Source organism: Pseudophryne corroboree, chromosome 4 (assembly GCF_028390025.1).
Source record: "Pseudophryne corroboree isolate aPseCor3 chromosome 4, aPseCor3.hap2, whole genome shotgun sequence".
NCBI classification, from domain to species: domain Eukaryota; kingdom Metazoa; phylum Chordata; class Amphibia; order Anura; family Myobatrachidae; genus Pseudophryne; species Pseudophryne corroboree.
Genome location: NC_086447.1, coordinates 579,491,795 through 579,510,657, shown reverse-complemented (window position 1 = coordinate 579,510,657; position 18,863 = coordinate 579,491,795). Strand labels below are relative to the sequence as shown.

The 18,863-nt window shown below is 43.3% G+C and overlaps 1 protein-coding gene across 5 annotated transcripts in view; it reads right to left on the bottom strand.

Annotated features, from left to right (window-relative positions):
* The window catches only part of SASH1 (SAM and SH3 domain containing 1), a 329,209-nt gene that overhangs the window by 47,256 nt on the left and 263,090 nt on the right, over nt 1-18,863 (bottom strand). For 3 of the 5 annotated variants that reach the window (XM_063917499.1, XM_063917500.1, XM_063917502.1), the window contains 4 exons: nt 17,888-18,020; nt 8,472-9,283; nt 5,109-5,180; nt 3,021-3,164 (listed from right to left, as the gene is read on the bottom strand). In XM_063917499.1, coding sequence (XP_063773569.1) covers nt 3,021-3,164; nt 5,109-5,180; nt 8,472-9,283; nt 17,888-18,020 — 1,161 coding nt within the window. The remainder of the gene's footprint in view (nt 1-3,020; nt 3,165-5,108; nt 5,181-8,471; nt 9,284-17,887; nt 18,021-18,863) is intronic. The other 2 variants (XM_063917501.1, XM_063917503.1) reach the window with 2 other exon arrangements.

Below are 18,863 nucleotides of genomic sequence, written 5' to 3'. Positions count from 1 at the left end.
GCCTAAACAACCATTATTTATGGACATATTATATTAACATAAAATAATGTTTATAGGAGCAAAAAAAATACTACATCACTGGGTTTAATTACTCTGCTCTTCTGCGGCTCCATTTGGGTTTCACACTACATGCTGTGAGTTGATAAAGGGTGCAGGCTATGGAGGCCCACATCCATCAGCACCTCCCCCTGCAAAGGCGTACCGTATCTGCAACTCATTCACTTGCTCTCAGTGGCTTCAGCGGGAGTTATCGGTTGACTTTTTATCAAACAAATGTATCCCAATTTCGGCAAGGCCGTAAAAATAGAAAAGCTCTGAGATACTAGAAGCAGACCAGATGGTTACGGACAATTTTAATTAACTTATACTAAGCTATAAACCCCATTTATTAAATTTTTTCACCAGCAAAAAAAGTTGTGATTGATATTTCTGCAGTATTGTTCTGCAAGGCTATGCACTGAAGCATTGCTTTCTGTAATTCATCCCCATTTGTCCAGTACAAAGGCAGCCTTGCCCTAATGGGATGCTAATGTAATCCACAGTGCTAGCTGACTGCTATTAAACTGAGCTATAGGCCCTCAGGCCAGATTTATCAATGGCCATTTACATACTGACCACTGCCTGATACATAAAAGATTTTAGTTAGTTATGCACAGCGTTAGTAGTTATTGCATGCCTTAGTAGCCCTATTATAATCTATACTAGTCATCCCCTTAGCAGTTTAACAGGTTTTGCCTATTAATATAATAATTTATTACATGTACAATGTAATACCACACAAACACACACACATAAGGTAAATAGCTAAAACCCTCAAGTTACAGTATATGTATGCAACATATTCATGTGGTTATTAAGATTAATGTACAAACCACAGATATAGTATCAGCTGCAAATAAAACAGTATGTGCAGTAATCAACCTGGCACATGGTCACTGTCAGCAGGCATGGGTGCAGCGCTGTCAGCAGGCATGGGTGCAGCGCTGTCAGCAGGCATGGGTGCAGCGCTGTCAGCAGGCATGGGTGCAGCGCTGTCAGCTGGCATGGGTGCAGCGCTGTCAGCTGGCATGGGTGCAGCGCTGTCAGCGGGCATGGGTGCAGCGCTGTCAGCGGGCATGGGTGCAGCGCTGTCAGCGGGCATGGGTGCAGCGCTGTCAGCTGGCATGGGTGCAGCGCTGTCAGCGGGCATGGGTGCAGCGCTGTCAGCGGGCATGGGGGCAGCGCTGTCAGCGGGCATGGGTGCAGCGCTGTCAACGGGCATGGGTGCAGCGCTGTCAGCGGGCATGGGTGCAGCGCTGTCACTGTCAGCTGGCATGGGTGCAGAGCTGTCACTGTCAGCTGGCATGCGTGCAGTACCGTAATATGTTGGACATTAGTAGTAAGAAAAAAAAAAACATGAGCTTTCAGAACTAACTGGATATCTTCTGAAATATATATATATATATATATATATATATATATATATAGATACTTTCTGTCAATAGCCAATACAATGTTCGTAAATTACATATCTTGATTGAACCCTCAATGTATACTGGTAAAGGTATCATATAGAAAAATCACAGTAGAAATGTCTTCACATTTTCACAGAACAACTATCACAGAACAACTATATTGTAATGCAGCAGAATCAAAGCTAGAGGGCAGCATTATACAATATACAGAAACTTATTTTTTCATTAAATGGATCTACCCTTGTGGTTAACATTTTTACAGTGATTTAGGAAAGTGTTTTAAATGACAAATATACCAGAATTTTCCTTAAGCCAGCAGTTACTGTAATTTAAAGTGCTTGTTAACTTGTGATTAATGTGTTTGGAACATTAGCAATGTGTTTTATGCTTGCCTTTTATATAACAGGAAAGTATAAAAGAAATAGTGAGAAGGAGTACTGCTATTTGTGTACCAAATCGTGTTAGAAAGTAATAGGAATTCAGATATTTGTACACAGGATAGGATTTATTTAGTAACTGAGTAGTCTTAATGCTGCTTTTGATAAACAGGGCTTAATGTATCTGCATGTTGTAGAAAGTCAGTTTAGATGTTATAAGTGACTGGGGGGCAGATGTATGAAGCCTGGTGAAGTGATAAAGTGGAAGGTGATAAAGTACCAGCCAATCGGCTCCTAACTGTCATTTTTCAAACCCAGCCTGTAACATGGAAGTTAGGAGCTGACTGGCTGGTGCTTTATCACCTTCCACTTTATCACTTCACCAGGCTTAATAAATCTGCCCCTGAGTCTTTTTAGCATATGAATCCCAGTGACTGGCAAGTTGTAACTGTCCAACGGGTAAAGGTTCTAATGTACCCAGTGGCGGTTCTTGCCACGGGCAAGCAGGACTTTTGCCCGGGGCGCCGCCTTCCGGAGGGCGCTGGCGCCATCCGGAGGGCGCCGCACCGTGGCAAGATCCGCCACTGCTGCCCGCTGTGTCCCCCGTCCGCCTCCGCTGCCCGCTGCCGTCCCCGGCGCCTCCTGTGAAGGGAACTAGACGCTATGCGTCTAGTTTCCCTTCGTGGAGAGTAACTGCTGAGCGGTGCGCGATGACGTCATCGCGCACCGCACAGCAAAGGTCCTCTCCACGAAGGGAACTAGACGCATAGCGTCTAGTTTCTCTTCGTGGAGAGGACCTTTTGCTGTGCGGTGCGCGATGACGTCATCGCGCACCGCTCAGCATTCAAGCGGCGCTTTCAATGTACAGGGGGCGTGACTCACAACGCCCCCTGTATTAGGCCACGCCCCTTTCCTGCCCGGGGCGCTCTGCGCCCTTGAACCGGCCCTGAATGTACCACACGCTAAGGATAACGTTACCTCTCTCACTGTGATGAGTGCATCTATGGCAGAGTGTTAACAGGCATACAGAGCAGCCATATGCTAGGTAGCTGTTGCAGGCTTTATTTTAACCGCCAATGTGGCTCCCAAACACAGCTGGAATCCAGAATTCACAGGCTTATTTCTGTTTTTGTATCAGCTTAATTTCAATAAACAATTTGCAGGAAAGGAATGTAAATTTCCTACTGACCTGCTCTGACACAGAACTTGTGTATTTCTTGGACATCCTTTTCCTCATGGTTTCTTTGACAGACTTCACTTTTTTACCAAGTGAGATTCGTGGCGTGGTGGGGGATTTGAGGACTTCTTTGTATATAAACTCTCCATCTTTCTCCTGTAAGAGTAAATCAGGTCATATGCACTTCCAGTGTGGGAGAAAGATAATCTAATGCAGCATGATTTCATTGTGGAAAAGAGTGATTGCAATAAACATCATCTTTCCCTGCTAAACAAATACTTGTATTTCCAAAGCCTTACAGATCAAGCAGTTCAACAACTTCAATACTGTCTCCGGCTGTAACTGAATATACACAGACTATCCTCTAGGGTTACCTCTGAAACATACATGCCGACATCCTGGCTGCTCTCTCCGGGAGAGAGCAGCCAGGTCGGCTCAGCAGGGGGGCAGGGCGGGGTTATGACACGGATAGGGGCGGGGCGGAGGCAAAACAGGGGCGGGCGGAGGCGGAACAGGGGAGGGGTTATCGAGACACTTAATTTAAGTCACGCCCCCTGCTATGTAATGCCGCGATTACCGGCATTATACAGCAGGGGGCGTTGCTATGATGACGCGATTCAGCAAGAATCGCGTCATCTACTGCCCGGACCGCCCACTTTACTCACTAAGTGGGCGGCCGGGCAGGGGGGCCCCTAAAAAATCGGGAGACTTGCCTGCTCTTCTGGGGGGGGGGCGGGAGGGTCACCTGATTTTCGGGAGCCTCCCGCCCATTCCGGGAGAGTAGGCAAGTATGCTCTGAAACCTTATGTTGAGTTTAGAATGAAATAACCTAAACACCTACACTTTTTTGTAGGAGAAATATTGATTTCTTTTATTTTGTGCGAGGCTGAAACTAGAGTTCTTCCCATGAGTGCCTCACATTCCTGAAACCTGTGGTGTTGCCACACACAAGAAAAGGAGAGCTTTGAAATAAGTGAGGCCAAACCATTCATCATGCCTGATGAATCTTTTAATTAGCCAGCAGTGAAAGTAGGTGTTATTAGTGAACTCAGAGCACAAGTTTTCAAAGAGTAATATATGGAAAACTGATATTATCGAAGTACTGGGTCTCCGTAATATTGTGGAAGTCTAGAAAATAAAAAGTTTGCATCATGAACTTCACAGTGTCCTGAGCCAGTTTGGTAAGATCCTCACATCAGTACCCTGTGCAACTGGGGACCCTGCTCTTCCCACTATCAAACTTTTGGGGAAAGCAACAAAAGTTACTGGACCGCCCCACCTCCTCCCCGCACGCAAGCGAAATGGTATGCTCCTGAAAGAGATGCATGTTCGTAAAGGTATAAAACAGGTAGAGGGGCACTGATTAGATCATTTGCTAAATTAATGGCTTGCCGGAAGGAGCTAACAGAGTTTGAAAAGGGGATCATTGTAGGCTGTACCCATGTTTCCAGGGCGACGCTGGACTGGTATACAGAAAATTTTGAAAACCAGATGGACTGGCCAGCTCCGAGTCCAGATCTTAACCCCACTGAGAACCTCAGAGTAACTGGAGCGATGGGTGCATTCTAGACCGACTCGACCTTCTTCAGTGTTGCAGTTGGTCACTGCACTTAAGGCGGAATGGCAAAACATACCGCCTGCTGTTGTCCAGGAACTTGTGGACTGTTTGCCAAGAAGGGTGTCTGCAGTTATCTGTACATGTAGTGAACCTACAAAGTACTGATGTCAATAAAATCTTGTTAATCTATTTGCGGTCAGTGTTAAATCACTTTTGTATACAAAGCGTTATATGCTAATGCAACGCGAGTTGTCAGACATGTCAGCAAGAATGAGCAAGGTTTTCCTACAATAATAACCTCCGATGTGAGTATCCACATAGAGGAACCATGAACTGAATTTTGCCATCAGTCTGTGACCTCCCTGCGCCATCCCATTATAGCAATCCCCTTGTCACATGCGACCCCTGTATTCATTAACACGATCACACAAGTGTACAGGTCACCTTCTCCCACTGAATACTCCCCTTATGCAATAATTTGTGTTGCATGGAATATTTTAAATAAAACAGCCAACATAAGTATACAAATCTGATAAACTCACCAATAAGTCTGCATTATTTCCAACATGCAGTGAGCGATTGGTTAGGTCAAATCCACCAAAGCTGCACGTCCTCTGTGGAGTGACCATAACAGGCAGGATTCAGGTAGGAAGTAGAAAAGAATGAGATAGAAAAAAAGGATAATAAAAGAAAGTACAAAATTAATATAAAAATTACTTCAATCAGCCCAAAAATAAAAACATATGTCACTGTAAAAGATGGAAATTGGAAAAACAAAAAAGTTGATGCTTTTGATGTTTCACCATGGTGATTCATGCTCACACAGAAATGAAATTTGATGGGGTTTAATTCACTTTAAGATATAAATAGATTTCCTTCACAATTCATTTTGGTAGCAAGCATGAAAAGTTTTTTTTTGTAGATTGAATTATTTTACCGTTCATCAAAGCCTACAGAGTCATTTTTCAATCATATTGTGAGGGATGAGCCAACGTATGGTAACCACATGGCTCACTGTTCACTGTCTTTTTTCCCCACTTAAAGATATACAATGCAACTATATACATCATTATAAAGATTCCGTAAAGGCTTATAAAGCATGGGGAAAATGTGACCATTTTATTTCTTTTGTCTAGGATGTTCGACACAAACTATACCCACATCTTATTTATCAGGGTGATTGTTATAAAACAGAATGCATTTCTAGCTTCCCATTATATTTTTGCCATAAAATTAAAATTTTTACACAGAGCTTAACAGTGGCAAAATGTACTTAAATTTACTTTGTGCGTGAGAGTGTTCACTTTTACAAAATGTTGGTTCTGAATGGCGAGATGTATAAATGTTTAATTGGACGGCTCATTCCATTATTACAACAGGCAGAAAGTATTACTATTAGGAAGTGCAGAAGTCAATAACCACAAATATATTATTTGCAATCTATTCCTATGCCCCCCCCCCTTCCCCTCACCGACCCCCCCCCCCCCCCCTCTCCCCCAAAAGTATCCAGGGGGATCTTTCAGGAATCCAATAGGAAATGTATTCTCCATTTATGTACAGCATTCTTCAGATAAGTGACCGCAGCGAGTAAATATGTGTTTGTATTGTATGAGAAGACTCAGCACATGTACAGAATCCTATTTTAAGCCAAACATTATGACTATTTCAATACTATATGCAATTCAAAAAAATATGCATGTACAGTATTTAAATTCACATGAATCACTTTTCACTGTACTCATATAAATCATAGCTCATAAACAGAACTTAATCAGTATCTATTAAAGAAGCCATGTATGCACAGCTGTAGCTTGTGTAATTAACAGCATTGTCCAATAACATTTAATTAGCACTATAGACTGCTGCTAGAATTTACAATGTTAGTATAAAATACAATGTCACAACATGGCAGCCACTTATTATTCCCTTTTGCCCCACTACAGAATGTACACATGGAAGTTTAATGGAATGCTTGCTTCAAGAGTGATTACTTGATTGAGTACTATAGCAAAAGCTGATACAATACTTAAAATAGACGTAACCTATACCAAAGATGTTACATGCTATATCTATAGCCTCTGCTGTGGGTAGTGTAACAGCTCAGCTGGTCACTAATTTGAAATACATTCAGACTAAAATGCCCCTCCTGGTGAATACAGCTTAATGTCCATATACTTATACTGTCCATAAGCCAGATCTTCCTGTTCACTCCTGCCTTTTCCCCATAGCATCTGCCACTTCCTGCACTTCCTCACTATTTTATGTGACTATGAGCACAGGAAATATACATCTTAGCTGGCCTTTTGTCCAAGTGGTCAGGGATAAACAAAGCAGTTTAGGCTCCTCAATAGCACTAGAGAAATCTATGTGAAAAGAAAACATACTAAGCAGCTGGAGGAAGCAGAAAAATGCAAGATTTAAAAAAAACAAAGGATTGTAACCACACTAGGGAAATAAACAAATCTGTGCCGCAACTCTGCAAAGGGGGAGCAGAGTTGGCTGTATGTTTGAGAGACTACTTCCACGAAACACGCGTTCCAAATAATTCAAAACCTCCAAAGTCACATAGATTGAAGCAATTTTAGATTTCATGATATAGAATGAACTCTATTTCTTAGCACAAAACTAATAATTGTGAGTCGATTAAAGTGACAGCACTAAGTAAATCAGTAAAAAAATATTTGTACAGTGGATATATTTTTGGATTGAATGATAAATAGGACCACCACTTTATCATCAGGTAATATAATATAGATATAATAGATTGATTTAACCATATAAAACAAAAAAAAAATGTATTATAGTACATAAACACAATGAACGACTATATTACAAACTCTTTTAGCAGCTTAGTAATTTAGATCATTCAATAAATAAAAGTTTCTTCAAAGAAAACTGATGGTGCCCAGATTACTAAAGTATATATTTTTTCAGATTGATAAGTATGACTATCCTTAGGTTTATATTAATCAATGTTTCTATTGATCAGTTCCTGTACACATTGCCTTAAAATGAAAATCCACTGGAAAAGCCTAAGTAGCGACAAGGGCAGGCTGCTACTGAGGCATTAGATGAAATGATCAGTTGCAATGGAAGGCACATGCAATCACGTGCAGAATCTTCATTAAAAAATAAACACGATGTGAATAATGTTGTCCAAAGAAAAAATAAAAACCACACAGGATGATCACTTTCACAGAATATGAATTGCCCCATTCCCAGAGCTTGCAGTCAGCCATGTATTCCAATCCAGAAACTGTGTGATGTGTCCTGCTTGTGTGACGCAGGAAAAATTAGTATTAGTAAGAGACTTAAAGATATGTTAGATCTAATTCCCTGCCTTACCCACACATCTAATGGGACATACTGTATGAGACAGTAAGAGGTTAAATTACAACTAAGAAGCTGCCACAAGTAGCTAAGCAATAAAATTACATCTTTTAAAGGAATAGAAGAGCCACTGTCAAGAGTAGAACTAAATGCCGGTCCCTTCAGGCGTCTTTCCACCAGTACACATTAGATAGTGATAGGAATTGTCAAGGATGTTTATTAGTGGAGGAGTTGTGTAATTAGACACTGCTATGGCCAATATGTGTGAACACAGACTTCTCTTGAAAGACTATTCATTGCTAGAAAAAAAATATAATTTATATTTTTTCAGCAAGTTACTGTCATTTTTTAACTGCTTCTTTCATTTTAGTAAAGGAATTATACATATTCTTTGGAATTATGTAAAGAGCCAATAAATGGTCACTGGTAAGTAATTCATTTGGCATCTATCTGGTGTGGAAAAATGTGCAAATCTAGAGTGAAGGTCATATGTGGGTGGGGTTATATAATGCCATTGCTGACTGCAGCTCAATAGGAGATGGAAGGCCAACATCAAGGCAGCTCTATCGACTCACAGACTTTTGATGGATTCTCAAGAGAACCCTTTTAGTACAACGGTCCACTGTGGCAGCCCATTTTCTTTCAGCCTCCTCTTCCTCTTCCAGCAGACATCGCTTCTCAGCCTTGCTAAGAGTCCTGTCACTGACAGGTCGCACAAGATGGGTTAAGTTCAAATGACTGTACAAACTTCTCTCGACAACATAGGTTATGTTAAATTCACTGACTGTGCGGCCCCTTGGCCTTCTGTTTGGAAAGACACTGCTGCCTCCTTTGGATCTTTGACGGAATGATTGCTGATCACAAACTGGAGAGGATGTTCCTTTCCTAGCAGGCCGCGGACAGAGAAAAGTTCTAGCGCATGAATAATTAGAATCAAGTTTCTTCAACCTTATCTGTTTCCTGATATTTTGCACCTCTTCCAGAGAAACCAAAAGGTGATGTTTGTGCTTGTTTCTGTCATAAAAGCAAACACTCTCTGTACTTACCCCATGGCTTAAAGAACCAAGGCTTTTCTTCAGTTCTCGTTCTGTCATGGAGCGAGAAACCTTTTGGGACTTTTCATCATCAGGATAGGAAAAAAATGTTCCAATCTTCTTGGGAGGCTTGATGAGACCACGGCCTTCAGTCTTGCTCAAAGTCTTTACTAGTTTTCGGTTAACACTCATTGTGTCAAAGTTTCCAGATGAAGGTGCCACAGAATATGGAACACCTTCTAGTTGTGTTTTCTCAAGTGAATTATCTCTACATAGTGGCTTCTTGTGAACACCGGAATAAAGTGCAGATTTATCGTCCACAACAGGAGTGCTGTGAATTGCGTCTTCTTGACCTGGGATGAAAAAAAACACCTTACTGAAACAATATAAACCATTAATATTCTTAAAATCTTACAACAATAACTGTTATATTGTAATGCTATACCATAGCTAATAACATAGGCCCTCATTCCAAGTTAATTGCTCGCTAGCTGCTTTTAGCAGCAGTGCAAACGCTAAGCCGCCACCCTCTGGGAGTGTATCTTAGCTTAGCAGAAGTGTGATCGAAAGGTTAGCAGTTCTGCTATTAAATATTTTCATGCAGTTTCAGAGTAGCTCGAAACTTACTACCTTGCGATCACTGCAGACAGTTCAGTTCCTGTTTTGATGTCACAAACACGCCCTGCGTTCGGCCAGCCACTCCCCCGTTTCTACAGGCACGCCTGCGTTTTCTGCTGACACGCCTGCGTTTTTTTAGCACACTCCCGGAAAACGGTCAGTTACCTCCCAGAAACGCCCCTTTCCTGTCAATCACTCACCGATCACTCGAGCCATGTGTAAAACTGCAAAGTTTTGTGTAAAAGTACTTAGCGCGTGTGCACTGCGGCCCATACGCATGCGCAGAACAGCCGATTTTTAGCCTGATCGCTACGCTGCGAAAAACGGCAACGAGCGATCAACTCGGAATGAGGGCCATAGGTACTTATAGTGGAGACCAGCACATTTTAGAAATAGTTGTGCAAGTGGCCTAAAGCTGGGTACACACTAGACATTTTTATGGACGATTTATAGTTCAGTGATAAATCGTCCACATCTTCAAGTCGCTACACATTATTGCGCACACCCGTGAGCCTTTCATCGCTTCTTTTGGTCAGCCCTACAGATGTGTCCTCGAAAATGCAGCATGGCGTGGTGTTGCCGCGATGGAACGCACACTGCCACCAACCTTTTGATCTGCTACTATTCGTGGGTGCATGCCCATACACTGCCACTGACTCCCTGTACCTGTGTAAGGCATCGGGAGCGTCCCATTTCCACTTCCGACGACCACACAACACTTTTTTGCATACTGAACGCCTGCGATGCGTTCAAAGATGTATAAGGACACATCTGTACAGGTTGCTCTGAAGATGCCGATAACGATGTTTAGCACGTTGCGCAGTGTGTACGCATTGCCTACATATATACATTATATTGACCACACTACCAAATGATGCACAATATATTGTTTGCTTGTTAGCAAGATTGCACAGTGTTTATATACTATATAGCTTGTCCGGGAGTTCAAGGGACATTGTTAATGACATTGCATCATTTGCCCGTCGTCTAGTGTGTAACCAGCTTTAATCTACTAATATATAACACATTTCCAAACTTTCACTAGTTTTTGAGATGTCACAATTCTTTGGAAAACTGCACATCCTGATGCTAATGTCTGAACCAGATGTATATCTCTCCATCATGTACATGTTAGTTCTGTATCTACCATACTGTACATAAAAATATTAGGATTGTTGCCCATATGCTACTTTATTCAAAGGAACACTAAATGCTTAATTGGCATCTAACACATTATAGAGCACAATCAGAATGGTCTTTCCTGTTATATGGAATTCTGTCTGGAGGAGCAGCTGCTCCTCTCCCACCTCCCTCCAGCTACCTTAAACTAGGTCTGCAGCCTTGACATCTAACTCAGTCTGTTTATTATGATTTGTTGGGAGTTACTGGAGGTCAGAAATAATGGGGAAATGGGATAAAACAGTTTAACAGTTTCACTCTCTTAAAAAAGTTTAATGGGGAACACTTCCGGTGGGCGGGCCGAACGGATCGGCTGCTTTTAATAAAGAGCTCTCCATCTAGCCCATCAATATAGCTCCCTACACCGGCTATATTTGGACCAGGGGCCCCATTTTTACACCCACGGGGCACGGAGATAACTGGGAGCAAAGAGGTGCTATTCCCGGCTCGCTCCCCTCCTCCTCCGAGCCCACCGAAAGCTGCATACGTTAAGTGCTCTATATGGCGGCGGCCATCTTGTGACTTGCGACCATCCGAGTCCGGCCCGCCTGAGGATCCCAGTGCAGCCTACAAGTGACCCGGAGAGACGGACTGGTGGCGTCTCCCCTCACTACCTCCCGCGGCTGCAGTTCAAGCTCAGGTCTCCCTCACTGCATCGCGGACCTCGGCCGAGGCCCGCGCGGCGACCCCCCCCCCCCCTGGAAACACCCCAGGCTCTCTCCACGCCTCACCTAAGCCATTACTGGTGCAGCTGAAGGGGACTGCATCGCCCGCAAGCACTGCAGTATCCCTGAAGAGCCCGACTGACGGCGTTCTCCACCATATCCTCGCTGAAACTGCAGCTCCCTGGCTGAGAATCCCTGGAGGTTTGGGACCTGTGACATCACAAATCCCGGCAGCTTCTGGCAGACGACGAAGCTGCAGGTGTGCGGTGTAATCACATCCTCCGGTCCGAACCTACAAAGAAGTGAACCATCACCTCACGCTGTGAGTCCCGCAGGTACCGCGCTGGCCGCTGCCTGAATCTCACGACAACAACAGGTGAACCTTCTATTCTGACCCCACGCACGCCTGACAAAATAAACCTACACACGGGGCCCTGCTGACCCCCTTGCCCTCTCTCACCCCCCTGCTGCCTCGTATCCCGTAGATTTACTGACCATCCTATATCTTACATAACGCCTGAATCGCGTTTACACGACAATACGTCCTTTTGCTCTCATTGTGCCCAGCCTGAAGACAAATTTATTATCATGGAAAAGTACGTGGCCAAAACGCTCCGCGCAAATAAAAACTCTCAAAATAAAAACAAATCGGCACCCAAAGAGCAAAGCCCAACCCAACAGCGGTCACTCATCTCGCCGGGTGGAAGAGACGCAGACGACTCATCATCGGCTGATCTTAGAGCCAGCCCGTCTGCTGTACAGAGGGCCAGGGAGATTACGGAAATCATATCACCCTTGTTTGACGCGAAACTGGCACCCTTATTAGAGGCCATCAACTCAGCTGCGGCCCAAATAACACAACACACTCAACGATTAACAGAGGTCGAAGATCGTATTTCTACATTAGAAGACGACCAACATGCGATCCAATCACAATTACAAGCACACGATAGCACTCTAACAGCCATGAATGACAAAATTGAAGATTTGGAAAATCGCAACCGTCGGAACAATTTGCGTCTTGTTGGGCTTCCGGAAACGGTCAGACAAAAAGATTTGATGGAATTAGTCACCCGCTGGCTCCCCTCAACTTTAGATCTTCCTTCCTCACCGACCTCATATCTAGTGGAACGAGTTCACCGCATCGGCCCTGAAAGGCAGCCCTCCCAATCTGCCCAATCACGCCCCAGACCGGTAATTTTCAAACTGCTAAACTACCTGGACAAGGTGAAAATTATGGAGTTATACCGCAAGAGTACCGGTCTCTGCTATGAGGGCTCCAAGATCCTTCTCTTCCAGGATTTCTCCTTTCAGGTTCCTCGCAGCGAAGGGAATTCTCTCCAATATGCAAGGAACTATTCTCTCGGAACATTAGATTTGCACTCCTATACCCTGCAAAATTGAGAATCTTCCACGCAGGCAAACCAAATTATTTTGATTCCCCGGAAACTGCCCGGAACTTTCTCAAATCGTTTGCCACTCATGGATCAAATTCCTGCATGGATGACGCGGACTGAGTGTCCTGGAGTGACAAGTATCCTTTTGTTATAAATCATTTTCTATATTTTTCTAATGGCTGACACGCTACTAAATTTATACAGTCGATTAGTCTTGTTACAGATAAATGTGTTGCTTTCATGTATAACGTTGGGGCAGGGGTGGGGGGAGATTGTTTATCCACCCTCTCTGTCTATGCCTAACTTTTCCCTTTTCTCTATTCTATTTACTGTTTCAGTTATATATAGATGGTTCCTGGAACCATCCTCCTGGGTTCAGATATTTCAAAAATGTTTTGACCGATGGTTTACATTATTTTTGTTATCACAGTTTATATGTATCGCAGTGCATCATTGTTATCTAAATGCTCCCCCACATGTTGCCATACTACACTCCTTCCGTTCTACCTCCGCTCGCTGGGACGGGGGGATGGACTTTCACTTGTGGCTTCTCCCTCCGAATTCCATTAGACTGGGTATTGGATAATGACAGACTCACGAGCAGCTGAGACGTCTGTAGATGGCTCAAAGACATCGCTCAAATTAGTCTCATGGAATGTGGAGGGCTTGAACACACCAATTAAGAGGAAGAAAATCTTAAATCATCTTAAAAAATTTCACCCAGACGTGGTGTTTCTACAAGAGACGCACTGGCGTATTTCAGATCCGAATAAATTGAGGGATGCTTGGGTTGGTGACTTCCGAAGCGCCTCATATAGCACCAAGACACGAGGGGTACTGATACTCTTTCGTAAATCACTACATTACGAAATAAGGGAAGAGAGGATAGATCCGGAAGGTCGATTCTTGTTGTTGAAGATGGATATTGAAGGTGAATGATTTACCCTAGCATGTATCTACGCCCCTACGGGGTCAAACACATCCTTCTTCTCAGACCTTTTTGTTAATCTACAGGGTTGGGTTGAGGGCTCACTGATTTTGGGAGGAGACCTCAATGTTATTTTTGACCCTCAGTTAGATGTATCAGGAAGTCCTAAACAGCCGGGCTCCAGTAGGTCAATACCACCCACACTCTCATTGATGCTAGACTCCCTACAACTTCTTGATCCCTGGAGGTTCACACACCCCGACGCCAGAGAATACTCCTTCTTCTCCCACCCGCACAAAACATTCTCTAGATAAGATTACTGGCTGGTATCGGCCTCCCTGATACACAGGGTAGAAGATTCAGCCATAGCTAATATCCTACTATCTGATCACGCCCCCATCTCCTTAACAATCACTTTGGCCACACCCCGCACAATCTCTTACAACTGGTGCTTCCCAGAATACTTAGCCACTTCAGAAGACTTCAAGCTTTACCTGTCTCAGTCCTTCTTAAACTATGCACAAGACAACGCAACACACACGAATGACCTGAATCTTTTCTGGCAGGCTTCTAAGCCTGTTCATAGAGGCCAGATATTGTCCTATGTTGCCACAAAGAAAAAACTCCTTAAGGAGAGGATGACCGCAGATTCCCTTCAGGTAGCCACCACATACTCACGACTATTGGCCGACCCCTCTGAAACCAATAGGCTACTATACAAGGACGCCAAATTAGTTCATGACACTCTTTGCGCAGAACAAGCAAAGTTATTCCTCTCTTTTCAAACGAATAATTATTTCCGCTGGGGCAACAGACCAGGAAAATTACTAGCTAACATGGTAAGGACCCAAGTCACTCCCAAACACATCTCCTCAATTCGAGACAGCCACTCTAAGCCTTCACTGACCCAAGAAGCAATTAGTAACACCTTCCTGAACTTCTTCGAAAATCTATACACAGCACCCCCTGACCAGCCTGAGGTGGGTGCGGATTTCTTGACACGGGCTGACCTCCCTACCCTTAGTGATGCTGATAAAACACGTCTCACCGCCCCCATTACAGATGAGGAGCTGGATTTAGCCATAAAATCCCTCCCTAATGGGAAATCCCCAGGCCCGGACGGTCTGTCAGCAGCCTATTACAAAATACTCCTACCACACATCAAAAAACACTTAGGGGTTCTCTATAACTCAATTCTGACTGGAGGTCCGGCCCCGCCCGACTTCAACACAGCCAGAATCATTGTATTACCCAAACCGAACAAAGATCATACTCTAGTCTCGTCTTACAGACCCATCTCGCTACTGAACCAAGACTTCAAAATTTTTACAAAGATCCTTGCCTCCCGCCTCCAGTTGACACTGCCCACACTGCTACACCCTGCACAGACAGGATTTCTACGAAATAGACACTCTGTGATCAATGTCCGATCTTTACTAGCGGCCATGATTAAATCCCATGAATCACAGGAGATGGGAAACATAATCCTCAGTTGTGACGCAGACAAGGCTTTTGACCGAGTATCTTGGGCTCATATTAATAGGATACTTGGGCATCAGAACTTTGGCCCCGCCTTTTCACATGTATTTCAAACACTATACCAAAACCCCCAAGCCTTCTTGACAATCAATGCCCATAACTCTAAAACGCTTCCCACTACACCGCGGGACCAGACAAGGATGTCCTCTATCCCCTCTCTTATTTAATCTAGCATTGGACCCCCTCCTCAGACATTTTTTAAAAGAGAAGAGATGGAGAGGTATTACATTAGCTAACCAGGAACTTAAATTCTCAGCATTTGCGGATGACATATTGCTCTATTTTAGCAATCCTCATGAGGCCATGCCGCATTTGCTCAACATACTTAATTCTTTTGAAGCAGTATCGGGATTCAAAATTAATTACTCAAAGACAGAAGCGTTAGCCTTCTTCCCTGCAGCCAAATTGGGGTGGGGAGACACTTTTCCGTTCCAATGGGCAACGAACAACTGTTTCACCTATCTGGGCATCATAATCCCAGATCACCCTTCCAAATTATATTCCCTCAATTTCTTCCCACTCCTTGCTAAAACCTACGCAGATTTTACCAGATGGGCTCATCTTCCGCTAACGTACACAGGCAGAAGTCACTTGTATAAGATGATCAGCTTCCCACGCCTCTTATACGTGATACAAATGCTCCCGACGATCCCACCTAAAAGCACATTTGTTCAACTAGACAAAGCGCTGACTAAATTTATCTGGGCGGGTAAACGCCCACGATTTTCCCTATTCAAAATGCGACAACCGAGATCACTCGGTGGTCTAAACCTACCATGCCTTCGTGCATACGCACTAGCAGCAAATTATAGAATCGCCCTGGACTGGGTTAGTGGACAAAATAAATACACCAACGCACAATTAGAACAATCTTTTATACCCACCTGGAACCTGACGTCTTTGCTGCACACCTCCTCGAATACCATGCCTGACTATATAAAAGATAATGTGCTTATTTCTTCTGCCTGTGCTGCTTGGCGGCGGATCCGCTCTCAATTAAAGCTCTCAAACCAGACATCACTCTTTATACCTCTCTGGGGCAACCCTGACTTTACGCCACGTCACCTCTCCAATATTCCGCAATTGGCACGAGGGGGGACTGAAATATATACATCACTTCCTAGATACCCAAAATTTAACACTACTCACGCACTCACAGACTATAGAACGTTTCCCGAACCTATTAATACCGCTATTCCCCTTCCTCCAAGCGAGCAGCTTTGTAAGAAAATTATTATCTCTTCTATCCTCCCAAGATATGTCTAATGTTTTAGACAGATCTGCTCGACTTGACCCGAAAGGACACTTCTCAATAGCATTTATACACACACACTCCCGTCCCCTATTAAATATAGACTCTGGCACAGTGGGCTTACTGAAATGGACAAGGGAATTCCCGGACCTTACTCTAAGAGCTATCCTAGATGCCAACAGCTATTTAGATAAAACACTAGGCTCAGTCACATATACAGAGATGCACCAGAAAATATTACACAGAGCATACGTCACTCCTAGATTGAGATTTCTCATAGGAGCTGCCCCCTCACCCCACTGTTTCAAATGCGCTTCTCTAGATGCAGGTCTAGTCCATTGCCTCTGGTCCTGTCCCAAAGTACAGGTCTTATGGCAGGCACTCCAATCATACATAACTACAGAGTTGAAAATACAATTCACCATAACTGAAACCTGGGCGTTTTGGGGTATTTACCCGTCTTCTCCACCCAACACACTAACTAAAGGTAATCGCATCTTATTAATCAAACTGGCTGCTGCAACAAAGAAAACGATCCTTTCTCAATGGATCTCCACCGACCCAATCCCTATCTCACTGCTACATCCTAGAATCTCTCACCTTTTCCAATTAGATTGGACCAACACTACACTACAGAAAGATAAGCTAACTGAAAAACACTTCCAAACTTGGTTGCCATATGTCCTAACCCTCCCTCCACTAGTAAAGGCCGCTCTGCGAAAATGCTTTCAAGATACTAGATGGTATTTGCTGGAGACTCTTAACTCTGCTACTCCTTTCTGACTTTGGCCTACATCTACATAACTGTCTTTACATAATTTCTATATGATCTGATATGGCCTTATAGCCTCATGTTAATATTTGCATACTTAATTATTTTAAGTGCACATTATAGTGTTGTTGAAATGTGGTGGACTATCAAAAATCTGTATGTATCGCCAAACTGTTTTGCACTGCGTGCATTTGTTATTTGTTATTATATTATGTAACCATCTGTCAATAAAAATTATTTAAAAAAAAAAAAAGTTTTATAGACGATGGATATTGTGAGACAAACTAGGCAGCGATCATTCAGGTTTTGTAGTTTTTAATTCACAAATAATGTTTATGTTTTCTATTTGGTATACAAGCAAAGGGTATATTGCACTCTATAATACACGCTTGAAGATGAAGTTGCCTGCACCAGACTAATTCTGAAATTTATTTATTTCAGGATTTTTTTGTTTGATAAAGGTCACTCATTTTCATTACTCTTAGTTGATGCAATGTAAAACTCCTGAACAAAAACAAAGCTTATTACTTGCTTCTATCTATACTTGTTTTATAGTATATACTTGAATTATAGACATCAACAACAGACTCTGGCATGTTGCATTCACCTTCTGGATTTGGCTTCTTCATCTCTTCTGCTCTGATGAGCTTGTTCCTGACTCGCCGAGTGGAGTTCACAAGCTTGTGGAGTCTCTTGAATTTGACAGACTCCTCTGACTCATCTTCAGACTGCTCTCTTGACTAGTGGAGAAGGAAGACATACACACAGATAGATACAAGACTGCAAAGTGGTGGGGTGGGGTGAAATAGAATAGAGCTGTTCATTTTAATACATTTTCCAATACACCATATAATTCCTATCCCAATGGTAGTCCCTAATAGAAAGGATAGATGTAGAACACCATGCTAAAAAAAAAATATGTATATATAACACAATGAACATCACATTTTTATATTTCAATGACAATAGGATTTTACAGTAGTTGTCAAATTAGGAGGCCGAAACAAGATAAACAACCAGTGTGATGTTTTAAATATCTCACAAAAAATTGGCATAAGATGTAAAAATGCCATGAGGACAAAATGTGTCTTGAGTAACAAGGCTATCCACTTTGAAACAAACTCCCTTGTAATATTGTGTCTCGCAAGTAGCTACAAGATGAAACAGGTGGTGCAGCCACTCAGGGCCCGATTCAGAGGTGGACGCTGTTATGGCATCAGATATAAGCGGGCATACAACGATGGTTACCACAGAAAGATTCTCATAATATTGCACACAGTTGCATGCAATTGCAATGGGCATTACAGAGGGGGGGGGGGGCTACCCAGATGCAGACGCGTCGCTGCCAGTAATTGCGGCTTTTGCCGAAGCCGCAGGGCACCCGTGGCCATGTTCCGGCAGACATTCTACACCTCCATAGGGCTGGCGCAATGTTTGATGGTGTGAGAGATGAGCAACTGATGGCGCGACTTTTATCGCACTGGGGCTGATTAGAATTGCAGCCAATGGGCAGCTCAGTAAGCAGTCCATCGACTGCAGCACAGAGTCATGCTGCACAAAATGACGCAGTCGCGGCTGCAGTA